Genomic DNA, 17901 nt, shown 5'->3' with positions numbered 1-17901 from the left:
TCGATGCCTGTATTCTGGGGTCCATCAGTATCCATGAAGACAAGCAAACACGTATAGAAGCAAGTCAGTGGACTCTTGCCATCTTCACTATTTACACATAGGAAAGCTGAGGAGCAGAAAGCGGAAGGGCATACTCAGGATCCTTGTAGTGGGTTGAAAAGTGGCTCCTAAAAAGATATGTCCAGGTCCTAACATTTAGAACCTGTGAATGTGACCTTATTTGGAAAAAGGGTCTTTGTGGATGTAATTAATTTAAGAATCTTGAGATGAGATTATCCTGGACTACCTGGGTAAACCCTAAATCCAATGACAAGTGTCCTTATAAGAAAAAGGCAGAGGGAGTTTTGCCACTTGGAGAAGATCATGTGAAGATGGAGGCAGAGATGGGAGTGATGCGTCTACAAGACAAGGCATACCAAGGATTGCTGGCAGCCACCAGAAGCTAGAAGAAAGGCACAGAACAGATTCCCCTTGGAGCTTACAGAGGGAACCAACCCTGCCAGCACCTTAGTTTTTGTCTTCTGGCCTCCAGAACTGGTAGCAAATAAATTTCTGTTGTTTTAAACCACCCAGTTTATGGAAATTTGTTATGGCCGCCCCAGGAAACTGATACGGTCACCCAGCAGGTCAGGGACAGATCCAGGAGTGGAAGCCAGGACTGCTAAGTCCCCACTCACTGCCCCTTCCCCTCTACCATGCTCTCCCTCTAGACTTGTGACATGCTTAGGAGCAGAGCACATTCAAATCAGCCCTTTCTGTGGTTTCTTAGCGGGCCTGTTAGTAAGTGGCGGAACAGGACAGTATGGGTCTGGTAATCAGGAGATCTAGTACAAATCCTGGCATTGTCACCAATTAATCTGCCACCTCAGCTAGACACTCACCATCCCTGGGCCTCAGTTTCCTCAACTGAAAATGAGAGATTTGGACCATGTAACTCCTTTCACAGCAAAATTCTCTGTAAGTATGGTATTGAGTTATTACAGCAAGCTGTGTGATATGGTTATAATGTTAAACCCTGGAACCCCCAGGATAAAGGTAACTCCTGATAAAGTCACAGAATCAGGTGGAACAGTGGCCCCTCTTGAAATGCATTCTCCGTGGTTGCCTCTTCCATATGCCTGTCTCTGGTGCCAAGCTGTCCCCAGCTTGCTCATTGGCACCCAGGAGATTTCTGGTAGGAGGAATAACAAGGTCATGGTCTCCCTCCCAAGCATGTTCATCAGTCCCTTCCCGTTGGAATTTGCAGTGATGGGACAAGTGCAGACCTTTGGGCTTCCCCGAGTACATTCAGAGCTCAGTCTTTCAGAACCTCACGTAAACAGCCTCTGGATACTTGCTTTGGCCCTAGAGACTCTTTCTCCTTGTTAAAGTTCCCCATCACCACTCTGTTTCCCCAAAGTGACTCTGTTGACATTGGTGATTTCCAGTGTCAGCTTTCACTTTTCAGCGTCCCACTGGGTTTGTTTCCACTGTGAGCATTTACAGTTCTGGTGTAAAATTCCAGTGATGGCTCAGCCTCTCTAATAAGGACATTCTTCCCTGTTACCATTCCCCTGCTGAGACACACAGAGTTGGGCCAAGGCACCAGATGGAAAAGTTCACAGAACCGTGGAATCAGTGGGAATCTCAGAAGTGGGCCCCAACCCTCCATCAAAGGCACAGGCTCATTCTTTGGAAGAGTTTTGTAATGTTTTCTGGCAAGAAGCTTCTGTGACCACCCACAACTGTATATCCAACACAGCAGAACAAGAGGAAACAGAAATCTAGTGAGTCCTCAACTTAGAGCAATGACCTGGGAAAAGCTGCACCCATTTCATTGTCACTGCCATCGGAGCGCCATAACAAAGAACCTGGGGCTTTTAGGGAAGCTCTGGGCTCTAGAGAGGAGGAAGAGAAGGTTCCACGGAAAAGTAGAGGTGCTCCCCAGGTAGTCAAGCTTTACAATGCTGCTGCCTCTGCCCTCGCCTTCCCCGCAAAGCTCCTGTTCCCTTCTGCTTCCCTAAGTATCCACATCGCTGGGAGACAGGCAGTGTGGCAAAGGAATATGGGCTCGGGAGGAGGGGTATGGTGGCCTTTTGGCACTGGTTAGATATGAATCTTGGCCCCACCATTTCCCAACTGAGTGACTCTGGAAGACAGATAGTTGTTTATGCAACATCCATAGCCCCTCTTCCCCCTCGGTAACATAACTCTTGGTTTTAACTGGGTATGTTGCCACCCATCTGAAAATGTACATTTCCCAGCCTCCCATGTAGCTAGATACAGCCAGGATTCTAAGTCTAGCCAATGAGATTTAGGTAGAAGTATTATACAAGACTTCTAAAATCTCCTTTAAGGGGAGGGAGTGCCTTTCTTTTTCTTTCTCCTTTGTGTTGGCTGGAATATGGATGGGATGGCTAGAGTTATAGCAACTATTTTGGATCAAGAGGTGACCTTGAGAAGGAAACTTTATTTTTATTTTTTTTTATTTTTTATTTATTTATTTTTTTGAAACTTCATTCTAAGATAGCAGAGCATAAAGATAAGAGCCTGGGTCCCTGGTTACACTGTGGAGTTGCCATAGTAACCCTGCACCACCTACCCAAGATCATCTTTTACATGAGAAAGAAATAGACTATCTCATTTAAGTCAGTGATAATTTTTTTTCTGTTATATACAACTGAACATTATCAATAGTGATGCAGTGACATTGGGCTAGTCATTTGGCCTTTCTGAAATTGTTTCTCATTATACTGGAGTAATAATATCTCTTTTACAGATTTAGAAGGATTAAATGAGGTAATACAGAGGAAAATATCTTGCCAAGTGCCGAGCACACAATAGATGCTCAACAAATTGTAGTTCTCTTCCTCCATCAGCGCAGCAGCCTTGTGGGCAGGAGAAAGGAGTAGTGAGTCAGTTTATACACACAAATCTGCTCTGGTTTGCTGTTGGGATTTTACTGAATCTATAGACTGATTTAGGAAAAACTGACGTCTTTGTAATATAGGGTCTTCCCATCCATTCAGTTTCTCTCAGAAATGTTTTGTAATTTTTTGTGTGGAACCCTTGCATGTATTTTATTTGATTTATTTATAGGTATTTGATGTATTTCAGTGAATATATGCGCACATTACTATTGGGTGCATGCTTGGGGTGGAATTTCTGAGTCATAGGGAATACATATGTTCAGCTTTAGTAGACACCACCAAACAGATTTCCAAAGTGGTTATACCAATTTACGTACCCACCGGCAGTGATTGAGAGTTCACCAACTCTCATGCTCACCAACATTTGGCATTGTTAGCTTTTTAACTTTAGCCAATATAGTGGGTAAGTAGTGATATCTCATTTTTGTTTCAATTTACATTTCCTTGATGACTAATGAAGTTGTTGATCTTTTCATATCGTTATTGACCATTTTGATATCCTCTTTTGTAACCTGCCTATTCAAGTCTTTTGCCCATTTTTCCACTTGGATTCTCTGCCTGTTTCTCATTGATTTGTAGAAGTTCTTTTTGTATTCTGGATATGAATTCTTAGACAGTTATATGTATTACTTATAGCATTTGTGTCATGTTTAAGCATCTTTGCCCACCCAAGCTCATGAAGATATTTTTCTATCTTGTCTTTTAGAAGTTTGTTTTACCTTTCACTTTTAGATATAGAATTCACGTGAAATTGATTTTATGTAAGGTCTAAGGTAAGATCAAGATTAATTTTTTTCCATATAGATAACCAATTGATTCAGAACCATTTATTGAAAATCCTCCTTACCCCCCACCCCATGCTATAGTATCATCTTTATCATAAATTAAATGAGTGTATATAGTGTGGCTCTGTTTCTGGACTTTCTGTTCTCTTCAACTGTTCTATTTGCCTACCCTTTAACCAATACCACACTGCCTTAATAATTGAAGTTTTATAAGACCTGATGGGTGGTAGTGTTAAGTCCCTCTTCTTCTATGAGATTTTCTTGGGTGTCCTTGAACCTGATGTCATGTTCCATTTTAGATCTACTCATATATTTACACTTCCCATTACTTTTCATTCCTCCCTTCATTTCTGTTCTGTTTATGATCATTTTCTTTCTGCCTGAAGAACTCCTCTTGGTCTTCCTTTTACTACGGGTTTGCTGGAGACATATTCTCTCAGTTTCTGATTGTCTAAAATTTTCTTTCATCTTTCAGATTGAGAGATATATTAACCAGGTGTAGAATTCTAGATGGTTTGTTATTTTCTTTTAGCACTTTCAGATGTCATTTCATTGTCTTCTGGTGTCCATTGTTTCTGTTAAATCAGCCATCAGACTTAATGTTGCTATTTTGAAGATAATGCATCCTTTTTTTTTTTTTTTTTTCTCTAACTGCTTTTAAGATTTTGTCTTTGCTTTGCTTGAGTCTTCAGCAGTTTTACTAAGCTGTGCTGAAGTGAGGTTTTCTTTGGGTTTATCTTGATTGGAGTTTAAGCTTTATAGAACTTCATGAATCAGTGGATTGATATGTATTGGGGGAAATTCTAGGAAAATATCTCTTAAATATTGCTTCTACCTATCCTCTCTTCCCTCACATTTTAGGACACCAGTTATACATGTGCTATACCTTTTCAACACATTCCATATATCTCTTATGTTCATTTCCTATTTTCTATCCTTTTTTCCTCCCTGTGCCTCAGTGTGAATATTTACTACTAACCTTTCTTCCAGTTCACTAACCTACTTTCTGCTGTGTCCAATATGCTGCTTCATCCATCTGTTGAGCTTAGTTTCATTTGTTGCTGTATTTTAAATTTTTTTAGGATTTTCATTTTATTCTTTTTTTCTTTCATTGCTTCCAGTTTTCAGGTGATATTCTATATCTTTTATCTGTTTTCTTGAACATATAAACCTGCTATGTTAAAGTCCATGTCTAATAACTTCAAGATATGGATCACCTGTGGGCCTGCTTCTATTGCCTATTTTTCTTCTTTCCTTCCTTTCTTTCTTTCTTCTTTCCTTCTTTTTTTCTTTTTAAATTTGATACTATCACCTGGCATACCTAGTAAGTTTAATTCATTAAATTGGTTATGAAAAATTAAAGAAGCTACAGATGGCATTATCTTTCTCCAGAGAAGATTTATTTCTCTTCAAGCAAGCAGTTAGAATTGGGGCAGGTCACTTTATCCAATAAAGAACTGAGATGATTCCAAGCTTGGTTTTAGTTTTCACAAGGCCTGGTCTATTTTGGTTTGCCCTTACTCCTATCTGTCCTTCAGCATTCTAAAATCCTGGGGTGTTTACTGGGTTGGCCCTGGATTCCAATTTTTGTCTTCCTAATGCCATGAAACTCCAAACACATCTGCTTACTTTCTTAACCCCTTAGCCACCACTTTTTGCTTGGCTTCTCAGCCTCTTGCTTTATGCAGCTTAGTTATCACCAAATATTTCAAGTGCAAATGTCAGTCTGCATACTGGTATTCTGTAGTTCCTCTTCTTCTGAGACCTTGGCCTATAAGCCTTGCTACCCTGATAACCCTGAACTATAGTTTTTTGTCTTCCCATCTCTGAGGGACTGCTGAAAACTCTGATCCAGTGTTTTCTATTCCTATAACTAGCCTTCCCACTTACAAATCAGCAAATGCTTCCAGAGGAAGCAGCAAAGAATGTTGGACTCTTCTCAAAACACTTCTCTTCTCTCCAGAATCTTGGTTCTTCAAGTCCTAGATGTCCTGGTTGCTTTCTGATACCTTTGGATAGCTATTTTTATATTTTATGCTGCTTTCCTTAATGTTCTTCATGGGAGCTTTTGTTTGACATAACCTATTTCATCATAGTCAGAGTAGAAGTCTGAACTGAGACTGTTTTGCTTAAAAGGTGAAGAATAGCATATAGGGGACAGGGTAAGCATGTCACTGACTTCAGCAGTATGAGGTGCTGTTGTGGATAAGAGGGAGCAGACATGTTCACTGTGGTTCCACAGGAAGACATAGCAAGTTACAGGGAGATAGGTGTAAACTCTGTATCCAGAAGACTAGTCTCATAGACGTCAGGCATCCCTTAAGTGGAAGACTCTCCCTGAAGACATAGTGACCTTCCCAACACTGGAGGAGTCTCAGAAAAGGCTCAACAAATACCTGGAAGTTGCTATTGAGAAAATCCAAGAATCAGATTGTAAGAGGGACTTAATCAGTGGTAATCAATTTATGTATTTTGAAATCTTAAAGGATTTTAAAAAATACAGATGCCCAAGTTATCCCACAGATACAATAAACAAAATGTAGGGCCCTGGCATCTGCATTTTTAACAAGCTCCCTGGGTGACCTACAAACTGGAGTCAAAGAACCACTAGACTGTCCCCTACTGTACCTTCCAAATGAGACTGTGGTTCTAGCATCCCACAAGGGATGCTAGAGAGAGACTCTGCCAGTTTTGCCACTCTGGGGGGTGGCAATTGGAGATGTGGAAGATGTTTCCTCCTTCTCCTCTCTTCTGTCCATGAGCCTCACCTGTCCTAGAAAGCAGGGCTCGGCTTGGTTCTGCTGGAATGACAGACCCATAAAGTTTAGTCATACTGTGAGGTAGCAAGCTTATGTGGGCTAGCCTGGGAACCTAACCACTATTTATAACATAGTTTCTGTATGAAAATATGTTTCAAGTTCCAACAACTGCCTTTCAAAAATATGTGGAACACAACGTGTCAGTAATTGGGACTCTCTATATAAAGTTATTTTCTCAGAAACTTTTAGCCTCTCATGATAAACTTGACCTCAGAGAATGAGTAATCAATCAGTTTTCAGTGTCTGCTTTACAGTGGAAGAAATTCTTCTGCCCTGAATAATTGGAGACCTGCTTTAAGAACAACTATTACTTTTTCTCCGACAATTGTGAGAGTGTTTCTTCCTGCTGTCATTGTTTTGCCTGAGGGAGATCTGTGCCGGCTTCACCTGGGAACAGTGATGAATGGTCTGGGATATAGTGTGGTAGCAATGACTTCAACGCGGTGCTTGCAAAGACAGTGAGAATGAGGTCACCTTTCAGAGCTAAGCTACACTGGTGTCCCACTCCAAGGACTCTACGCACAGAAGTGAGGTAAACAGCCACATTGCCAGGGTCCTCCACCCCCCTTTCCCCTGGATGAAGAACAGTTTTATGAGATAGAAAAGATAGGGGTTTACAAGTGGTACATATTAAAAAATATATAGGGACTTGTGTTGGCCCCAATGTCAAATTGAATAAACAGTCTGATCTTAATCCCCTCTACTGTCTATACACAAAAAACATCACCAATAAACTATATCAAAGAAGTTAAAAAACCACACTCATTTACCTCCTGTTGAGACCATACTGTGTCTGTTCCCCTCAGGTCTGACTCCCCCTTCCAACTTTAAGAGGGTCACAGAAACCTTTAAGGATGCCCCAGTGGCATGTCCTGGATAGGGAAGAAGTCTGGAAATGTCATCTGAATGTAATCATCAGGTTGAACAAACAGGACTCAAAGAGACACCACCAGCCCTTGGATGCCTTTGCCTGCATCAGAGAAAGACTCACAGCAGCAAAATCTGGGAGAGAAGAGGCCAAAGGGGCCTCATTCCTTTTATGCTTAAACAATTAATTAGATAAATAGACATTCAAGTAAATTTTTAATACTTTAAAAATAGCCAATAGCTGAATTAATAGCCTGAAATAGACCTAAATTGCCTTTTAAAATAAAGAAAAATATAGCCAAATAGTGAAAGATGGAAAAATAACAAGGATGCATTGAAACAAAGCATCCTTAAAAGTTGTGACTCTCACCGTAACAAGAAGAGGAAACGCACCTTGGAAGTGAGAGTTGCCCATCAAAATGTGAAAGGAGCTCACTCTTCATCATTAATCAGAGAAATGCAAATTAAAGTGAGATGTACTTTTTTTTCCCTTAACCTAAGAAACTGACAATGATTTTAAAAATTGAAATACCTATTGTGGTCCAGGATGCAAGGAAATGGGTACTTTCATACAGAGTGGAATTTTAGCTTTTCATATTTGGGGAGGATAATTTGGCCCTTTATATGTGTGAATAGCGTTTAAGGTTTTTGTACCTTTTGCCTCAGCAATTACACATCTGGGAATTTCTTCTGAAAAAATTATTACCGGGGCTTCCCTGGTGGCGCAGTTGTTGAGAGTCTGCCTGCTAATGCGGGGGACATGGGTTCGAGCCCTGGTCTGGGAGGATCCCACATGCCGCGGAGCAACTGGGCCTGTGAGCCACAACTACTGAGCCTGCGCGTCTGGAGCCTGTGCTCCGCAACAAGAGAGGCCGCGATAGTGAAGAGGCCCGCGCACCGCGATGAAGAGTGGCCCCCACTTGCCTCAACTGGAGGAAGCCCTCGCACAGAAACGAAGACCCAACACAGCCAAAAATAAATAAATAAATAAAAATTATTACCAGTGTGTGTTCAGAAAATTTAGATACAAGGATGCTTTTTTGCAGTTCTGTAATTTGGAACAATTAGAAAAAGCCTAAATGTCCAATAATTGGAAATTAGCTAAGGAAGTAAAGGTAGGACATCCATGCACTGGAGGGCTGTTAACCCCTAGCAGCACAGGCATAGTCTTGGGCCTTCAGGGTGTCCTGGGTGAGCAGCTGTGCCAGGTGGCCAGGTGAACAACCACCTGTACTATTAATAGTAGTGGCTGGCATTCGTGGAGCACCTACCATGTCCTGGACACAGGACTGACGCTCTGCACACTTCATCTCATGGAACCGTCATGGCCACCCAGCAAAGGAGGATGCAGAGACCTGGAGGAGATAGGATCCCGCCCCAGGTCACAATTAGTAAACCACAGATATGGGGCTAGAGGACAGGTCGGCCTGCTTCCAAATCCTGTGTTCTTACCGCTGTGTCAGGCTCCTGCCTCAAGAGCTAAGAGGAAGCTTCTAGGTCACCTAGTCCAACCTCCTTGCTTTTCAGGTGGAGTAACTGATTCTTAGAAAGGGTCTCTGCAGTTATTGTTTTGGGTTCTGTGATCAAAACACATAACATCCCTGACCCCATGGAGCTTAATTCTGTGGGTAGGTAAACTGCAGGGAGTGAAAAGTGCAATAAAGAAGATAAAACTGGTGGATAGAGAATGCCTGGCGGGGAGGAGGTTTTGGAAAGGGTTGGTCAGGGAAGCCATCCCTGAGAAATGACACATGTTGACATTTGTGTGCTGAGAATATCACGTGAGAGCTGGGGAAGAAGCTTTCTGGCAGAGGAAGCATCTAGTGCAACAGCCCCAAGCTGCAAACAGACTTGGTGTGATCCAAGGACGCAAAAGGTTTAGGGAAGAGAGAGTTTCATAATGGACTGTTTCATGCTCCCTGATGAGTGAGACGGCGAAGGATGACAGGTGGAGGGGTGCAGTTTCTTGTGAGGAGGAGCTCAAGAAGCTGGGCTGGGCTAGAGATGGTGCTGTCTCCTTGAAGAACCCTTGGAATTGAAGAGCTTCTGCTGGGTATTTTGAGTGATGAACAGAATAGTGATGGCTGGATGTGATGCATTTCCAAAGGAAATTACAAATGGATAAAACCTGAGCCATCCAATAGGAGCCAAATGATTAAAAAAAAAAAAGGCAGTGGATTTGTTTCTGGGACACCAATCACATTTGGTCAGGCAGATTCCTGATTTGGTCGCCTGCAGGTTCCACATTTGGAGGGGCTTGGCTGTACCCAGGCTCTGCTAAACCTTGAGCCAAGGGCAAGGGGCTCGAGCTCCAGCCATGGAACAACCCAGCCTTCGACGGCTCAACTTCACCACCCTCCTTGGGCACTAGACCTGGCCCCAAACAACCTGGGGTGGAAGGCAGTTAGGACCTCAAAAGTCAAACATGAGAGAAGCAGCAAAGCTGGAATGGGACCAGTCTAGCCACACACACACACACACACACACACACTCTCTCTCTCTCTCTCTCTCTCTCTCTCTCTCTCTCTCTCTCTCTGTGTGTGTGACCTTGGCCAAATCTCTAGACCTCTCTGTGTCTCCAGCTGCAGGTTGAGTGGGCGTGTGTGACCATCTCTAAGGGCCTTTTCTGGTATAAACTGACAATGAGTTGATGGTTTCTATGTGTGATTTGTCCCCAAGGAGGGTTTTTCCAAAGACTAAGCTGTGGGCTCTGATGACATTTCTGGCAGGGAAGTTTAGAAGTGATTTGAGAAAAAGCCCACAGAAGGGCTGAGGGTAATGGGTTCCCCTGGAGCGGCATTCATTTGGATCTGTAAGCCTCAGGGACTAGAGTAAAAAGGCAGTTTCATTACTTTGTGGCCTCAATCAGAATGTTAATATTACCAGTGAAATTCTTTTATGAAATTCAGCTCAATGGGAGAAAAAAATTCTTTTTTTTAAATGCTGAGTTATTCACAGACCCTACTATATTATGGAAGATGAAAGGGAAGGGTACAATGTAGAGGTCAGAACAGACCTTACACCTGGGCAACTAGGACCTGCCCTGGGCCCCATGCTCTAAGAGGACCTCACTCAGGCCCCATGGGGTTCAGAATTCACAAGGCCATGGGGCCCTGCCCACCCGGAGCCTGTACCGCCTCCCCCCTCCTAAGGCCATGCCCTGAATTCCGTGCCCAAATGCCTGGAGCCACGTCTAGGGTCCAAAGAGCCACTTTAGGGAGGACTGAGCTTCTGGGGTGGTCAAGGGGCTACTGATGCTGGAAAGGGGAGGAAGTGTGGACTGAGCTTGGCTGGCCTGTGGGGTAGAGCCAGGTAGGAAGAGAAGAGGGTGGGTGGACCACAGAGCAAGGTCGGCTGCCCTGTGCTGCTGTGTCCAGACTGAAGCTCTGAGGAGCCCCAGACTTCTGAATTCAAACTTGTCCTTCCAGATCCTAAGGAAGGTATATTTACCTTCCTTTAACCCGTTATGCTGGAAAGATAGAAAATATTTTACTGAACAATTGGTTTACTTGCCTGTAACTTAATATTTAGACATATGGTATGTGGGCCTTCACTGATGCTCTAGCTCCAGGCCTGCAAATGTCAGGGGGAGGCCTGGTTAGAGTGCATTTTTCCTTCAGTCTAGTCTTGGCAGACAGCCAGGGTTCAGATGCTAGCCCTGCCACTCACTTGGGCCTAGGCAAGTTGACTTTCCTGAGTCAATTTTCTCATCTGTAAGTAAATGGAGATAAGAATAGTACCACCGTACAGGGTTGTTGTGGGGATTAGATGAGATAATGCACATTTAAGAGCCTAGCACCGTGCCTGGCTCACAGTAAGCTTTGGGGAGTGTCAGCTTTCAGCACCATGTGCCTGATGTCCCTGCTGGCTATAACCTGGTGTCCCCTGGTCTCCTTGTTTTCCAGACGCCACAGCAGTATGAGAGAGAGTACAACAACAAGCGGTCAGGCGTGGGGCCCAGCAAGTTCCATGGGTACGCCTACGATGGCATCTGGGTCATCGCCAAGACGCTGCAGAGGGCCATGGAGACGCTGCACGCCAGCAGCCGGCACCAGCGGATCCAGGACTTCAACTACACGGACCACACACTGGGCAGGATCATCCTCAACGCCATGAACGAGACCAACTTCTTCGGGGTCACGGTCAGTCCCAGGCCCCCGGGCTCTGCTTTCCTTAGTGCCCCTTAGAGACATACAAGGCAAGAGGGGCTGTGCCACAGGCCCTCTGATATACAGTCCATTTTCTCAATTGTTGAAATAACTTGCTGTGGGCTTTACGATTGCAGGGCTGCTGAAACGGGCACATGCGGTAACGCCCTCTGACATGTTGAGAAACTGCTTCTCTATAACTCATGGATTAGAAAGGCCATAGTGAGTTGACCGCACACAGAGCAGGTGGAATCCACCAGGTGGAGGGGTGGGGTGGGCCAGCAGAAGCTCTAGACCCAAAGTCAGGTTCAAATCCTGAGCCTTCACTTTCAAGTTTCCATCTTCAGACCATGGAGTTTTCATCCCCAAAATGGGAATAATACCTACCTGGCAAAGTAGTCATAAAGATTAGCTGTTACAAATTAAAAACTGCTAGTGTTTGTTGAGCAAGCTACTTGCTCTGAGCTTCAAGATTCTCAGCTGGGAAATGGGGATAATAATATCTGTCTTGCATGGAAATCAGGAAGATTAGCAGTGATAAGAATCACTATTATTTCTTGAATGCTTATTATATGCTAGATATGTGCTAAGCCCCCTCCATGTCCCTCTCCACAGCCCCTGAGACCCCTCCCTCAAACAAGGCTCCACAGAGCACCAAATACCCCAGAAGTCCTTTTTGTCCATGGTGCAAATTCACAGACTGAGCCTTAGAGTGGGATGAGATTTGCCAGGGGTCCCACCAGTAGCATTGTGGCAAAGCTGTCTCAAAACGTGGGTACACTTTATGTAGATGAGCTCGATGATGCATGCCTAAGGCTAGGCCCGTGTAAGCACTCAGTAAATGCTAGTGGTGGTTGTAGTTAATAATGGTCTCACTGCATCCGTATGCCATCTGTAGGAGGTAGGTGCTATTATCATCCCATAAATGTGAGGAGCCTGAAGCGCAGAGCATTTAAGTACCACAGCTAATCAGAGGTAGAGCTGGGATTTGAACCTGGGTCTAGCTCTTAATTGCTGCATCACACTACCTTCTGGTAATGGCAATAAATGGTAGTTATTCATGTCTCATGATGATGTATTTGTCACTGACTCTGCTCCCAGAAAATAAGGAAAATTTGCTTAAAGAATAGGTTGAAATGGACTCTAAAGTGCTGTCCTTTGTTCTAATTTGAAGAGTCATTTAGAGAATCAGTCTCTCTTGGGAGTAAATAAGATGAGCTGATTTGTGTATTTCTTACATGTTCGTGTTCTTTTGTGCGTACGCTCAGGCTTGCTTTGTTGGTCTGACAGGCCAGGGCTTGTGCAGGTGCTGAGTGTAGACTGTGGTGTGGACGCCAAGGTAGTAAAATGGGCTCCTTGTCCTGGAGCCTGTGGCCCAGATACAGGGTTGAGACCTCGACTCAAATGACAGGAAGAGGTTAAAAGTGCTCAGCACCATAGGAGAGACTGTGTGAGCCCAGAGGGATTTCTGTGACCTTTGATAAAATAGTCATGGAAGGCTTTTTGGAAGTGGCAGCATTTGAGCTGTGCCTTAGACATGCAGAGCGGGGCTGGCGGTCCGGCCAGATGGAGCATGGTGAGCACGGGAAAGATGCATGCGTGCAGCAGGGACAGTTACTTTGTCGGGAATATTGGACGGGAGGATGATGAGGCTGGGAAGGTAAGTTGGGGCCCAGTTCTGCAGGGAAAAGCTAAGGAGGCTGGCTTTTAGCTTAAAGGCCAGTGAGATTCTCCAAGTGCACCTTGACCAGCAGTACCAGCATCTCCTGGGAGCTGGGTAGAAATGCAAATTCCTGAGCCTAACCCCAGACTCACTGGATCAGAATCTCCAGGGTTGGGGCCCAGTCCTCTGTGGTTTAACAGACCCTCCAGGTGATTCTAATGCACACTAGAGTTTGAGAACCACTGCTCTGGGCGTTGGGGAGCATTGAGGTTTGCTATAAGAAGGAGATTTCCACATTCCTGAATATTGCCACTCTTGACCTGAGACCTGGGCATCTGCTCCACAGTTTAGAAGTAAAGGCTCTAATTAGTCATTGGCAAAAGACATGTCTAGACTAGACTCAGACTGGAAGCTTTAACAACTTTCCTTAGCCCAGTGGTTTCAAAAATTCTTTTTTTATCCTCAGAACCTTTTGTTATAAAATTTTACCTAGTGCCTGGTGTATAAGATAAATTAAAGAGGAGATTCTCAGGTGAATGGAAGAAGAGCCCAAAGCCCTGCCTGATCAGCCCCCTCCATGTCCCGCCCCACAGCCCCTGAGACCCCTCCCTCAGAAAGGCTCCACAGAGCACCAAGTACCTCGGAAGTCCTTTCTGTCCATGGTACAAATTCACAGACTGAGCCTTAGAGAGGGGTGGGATTCGCCAGGGGTCCCACCGGTAGCATTGTGGTGAAGCTGTCTCAAAATGTGGGTACACTTTTTCAGGTCATCGTCACACTTTGTTTCTTATTTAATAGAATGAATTCATAGTATCCCAAGTTGAAATGGCCGGATAGAGAGCTACAGAATCTAGGAAGCCTCTCATAATCCTAGAACTCAGCATATTGTCTAGATGCCTGATGTACCTTAGGTGGAAATCATTTATAACTACTCCTAAGTGCTGTCAAATAATACATAACCCCTACTTGATGAGCAATTAGATGAGGCTGCCTGAAATGCTTTAACCAGCTTGAAGATGAGTTTCTTTTTAATGGGAAATTCCTTGACACACATTTTTGCCAGCTCTGGTTTGTGACTCATAATTCAGCGAATGTCAGAACTGAAAGCGATCTTAGAGATCCTCAGATTTAGCCCCTTTGGGTTGTGGATGAGTATCTGAGGTACAGAGGAGGAGTTTCAAAGTCACACGGAAAGAAGGTTTGATTCAGGCAGGACGGTGGTTCAGATGGGCCTGCCCTCTCCCTCTTCTTTGTACAAGTCCTCCGTTAGTTGAGAAAGAGATTGCAATAGTGAAACATTTCTTTAGTTTTTTTTCCCTTCCTCCTTATCCCCTTTGTCACATATTAATATGTGTTTGTCACTGAGCTGTAGACAGGTTTCATTAAAATTGTCTTCTGATCAGAGAAAAAAGGCCATCTTCTGACAAAATAAAAAGTGTCCCTGTGATCCAAGGAGACCATGGAAGGCCAAGTTCAGCCATAAATAAAGAGTTAGGAAAGGAACAGGAGGTAGAAATAAATTGAAGCATTTTATATTTGCTGAAAGGTTTTCATTATACAGCACACACGGTATCCATTTTTCCACTCTCAGGCAGACATTTTATTCTGGGTCACCCTCATTCAGCATGTTTACTATACGGAAAATCATTTAAACGCATTAAATTAATTATATCCATGACTCAATTTCAATTGATTCAGTATGCACTCTCGCCTGGGAGCTGGGCCTGTGGCTGCCGGTTGGTGTGTTGAAGGAGAGATTTCTTCCAGGCATCCCAGATCAGGAATCTGGCTTAGCTTGGGGCCCAGCTCTCTTTTATTTTCTAAGGAGCTCTCCTCCCAGCTACCCTCCTCAGAGAACACTGGAGAACGAGATCTGTGTCCCCACCTGCACACTGATGGCCTAGGGGTCCTGCCACCTCTGATTCCCTGAGTACACAGTTCTGAGTTCTGGCCCTGTCATTACCTCTCTCTGGTCTGCAAATCTCAGAATGCTTTCTCACCTGGAAACCCTTCTTCTGCCAAACATGTGACAGAAACTCAGGCTCGAATTGGCTGTTAGGTCTCAAAAGCCCAGAGCATTCTGAGAATCCCAGCTCAGCAGCGTTCATCTAGGGCAAGGATTCCTAAACTTCTATATATATGAGAATCTCCCAGGGAGCTTCGTTAAAAATTCAGATTTCCTAGCCCCGCTGCAGAACTTCTGATCCGGTGGCTTTGCGGTAGCGCCAGGACATCCCCATTATTAACAAGCAGTCCCGGTGAGTCTCAAGTAACAACCTTGAGAATTGCTTGGAGCTCTGTTGGATGTGCACGTGCATGCACACACACACACTTTTTGATTTTAAACCTGTCAGAGATGTATTCGTTCCTCCATTCATTCGCTCCTTAGCAGACCCTGTGCTGGGAGCTGGGAGCATAGAGAGGAATAACATGGTCTGTCCCTCAAGGGCTCCCTGCCCAGTCGGGGAGAGACAGTAAATGAACAATTGCTGGGCACTGTTCAAGGTCAACCCAAGACCCTTGGAGGGAGGGCTTCATTCTGCTTATGGGAGTAAAGACCAAGGAGCTGTCCTCGATTTTCACAGTTCAGTAAGCAAAATTCCATGTGTGGGTAACTGCAAGGTGCCCATGCTATAGGTTCTCCCTGTGCCATGTGCTGGGGAGCAAGGGTACAGTGCCAGGCTCCCCCCTCCCCAGCACTCAGGGCCATATACTGTGGCTTAATAGACTCCTCCAAGTAGGCTTTTCTACCAAAGAGACACTAAATTCATCACAAGCTTATATCCGTAACCCTTCAAAGCTGGCTTCGGAACATGTGCTGTTTCCAGGTGAAAAAAACAAAGCTTAAATTTTCCTTGAGTGATGATTTTTTAATTCCTCCCAGTTTCCAGTCTCTTTTAAAAAAGGTGATGTACCAGATCTCAAAATGGACACATCCTTTGAGTATGTCAGACCAAGATACAGTGGCTCTAACCAGCAGTATTCCCCCTTTAGTAAATGTTTCTTCTGGTTTGTCTTTTAAAACGACACCATATTTACTTTGTGGTGCATATGACAGAGGCTAAATTAATAGAATCTCATTATGCCCTATTGTGAAGGTGTAATGTGTGTAATAGTTTCTCTGGGAAGTCACTGAGAGTATGCACCCCAGGTTTGGCTGGGGGCTGTGAGGCTTCCAAGAGCACCTGGCCATAGAGAAATTGAAAGGGCTCCTGGTAATATCTTTGAGTGTGAGAAGAGGGCCCATTCTTGCTAAACTATTTCCTGTGATCACCTCCTCACCACCTATGGGTGGACCTCATATAGAAGCAATCACAGCTGCAAAGAGGGTGACCCATGAGTTCCTCCAAATAATAGACCCTATCTTCATCCTCTGCCCAGCCTCTCTCAACCAGCTGTGGGTCTGGACATCTCAATTTAACATCTGTCAGGAGAGGCCGGCAGCCTTAGGTTCAGGCAGTCACCTCTTAAAGCTGTTATCGCTAATTGATCTCACCAAGAAGGTGATGAAGACAGCAGGTGGCAATTTGCAGAGTTTATTGATCTATTTGTGTTTGTTGCTGAAGAGCGGGAATCCAGCCTTTGCCAGTGTGTCCCTTAAACTTCAAGTTTTTATGCAAGATTTTAAAAAAATTATCTCTACTAAGACTCAAATACTGTCCGCCTCCTCCCCCACCAACATTTTACCTGAAAAGAGGACATCCTAGAGTAAGCTCAGTTTGGTTGGGATTGCAGTCACTAAGTTCTTGGAAACAGGTGGTTAGAAGAAGCCAACCAGCTCCTCATCCCAGGGAGATTGTGTGTTGGCTGAAGCCCCATTTATTTCACAACCACTGTTGCCTGGCCCTACTGTGACCCTGAAGTTGTGCAGTTGATTTTTTATCAAATAGGAAGCTACACTACTCACACACGCGTGCACACACACACACACACACACGACTGAGTTAAACATCATCTTGTTCAAGTCGGCCCATCTCTCCTGCCTCTCTGATCTTTTGGGGTCCTGGTTTTATTCTCCAATACAGAAGCTTCCCACCAGCCACCCATTCGTGCCTCATATTTGATATCATCATTTAGCCTATGGATTTTTTTTTTAGGTTGAACTTGAGTGAGACAAGAAACAGAGCGCTAGGAGCTCCATCCAGAGGTAGAGAAAACCCTACCAATTTAGGATTTGACCCCTTTGGGGGCTGGTCATTCAACCAGTCATGACTCCGTCCCCTGGACTCTCATGATTCCACCTGTTTCGATTTTATCCTTGACGCAGTCACTAGAGAGCTTGTCAGAAGCTCTGCCGTGGTCTGAGTGTGATGTGCCAACTGCATGTCCTAGAAAATGGGGCTTGTCCCAGTGACCTCGTGCTAGCTCCCAACGCTGCTCAGGGTTTTCTGTTCTAAGACCAACAGCAAACCCAGAACTTCCAGAACTTCCTCTGCACCCCACTTGTCTCCACCCCATCCCAGACCCAGGGAGTTCCACTGGAATTGCATTATACACAAAGTTAACATAGGAGCTGGTTTGGAAACCTAACCTCTCACCCTTCATTCCCTGGCTAAGCAGCCCACCCGCAAACTCAGATAAAATGCACGTTTCCCAGGGCATGGCCAGTGAAAACTGTAACAGGAAATGCAGATTTGAAAAGTCAGGCAAAAGGAGGCCACAGTCCAGTCCAGCACTTTCCCTGTGTGACCTCAGGGAAATTGTTTAGCT

At 44.4% G+C, this 17901-nt stretch overlaps 1 protein-coding gene across 1 annotated transcript in view; it reads left to right on the top strand.

Annotated features, from left to right (window-relative positions):
* Positions 1 to 17901, top strand: part of GABBR2 (gamma-aminobutyric acid type B receptor subunit 2) — a 369399-nt gene that overhangs the window by 212545 nt on the left and 138953 nt on the right. Inside the window, exon 7 of the mRNA XM_007197049.3 lies at positions 11286 to 11522. Within this exon, the coding sequence (XP_007197111.2) occupies positions 11286 to 11522 (237 nt within the window). The remainder of the gene's footprint in view (positions 1 to 11285; positions 11523 to 17901) is intronic.

Source organism: Balaenoptera acutorostrata, chromosome 6 (genome assembly GCF_949987535.1).
Source record: "Balaenoptera acutorostrata chromosome 6, mBalAcu1.1, whole genome shotgun sequence".
Taxonomy (NCBI): Eukaryota; Metazoa; Chordata; class Mammalia; order Artiodactyla; family Balaenopteridae; genus Balaenoptera; species Balaenoptera acutorostrata.
The sequence above is the reverse complement of the archived record's forward strand: the minus strand, read 5'-3'. Positions and strand labels throughout refer to the sequence as shown.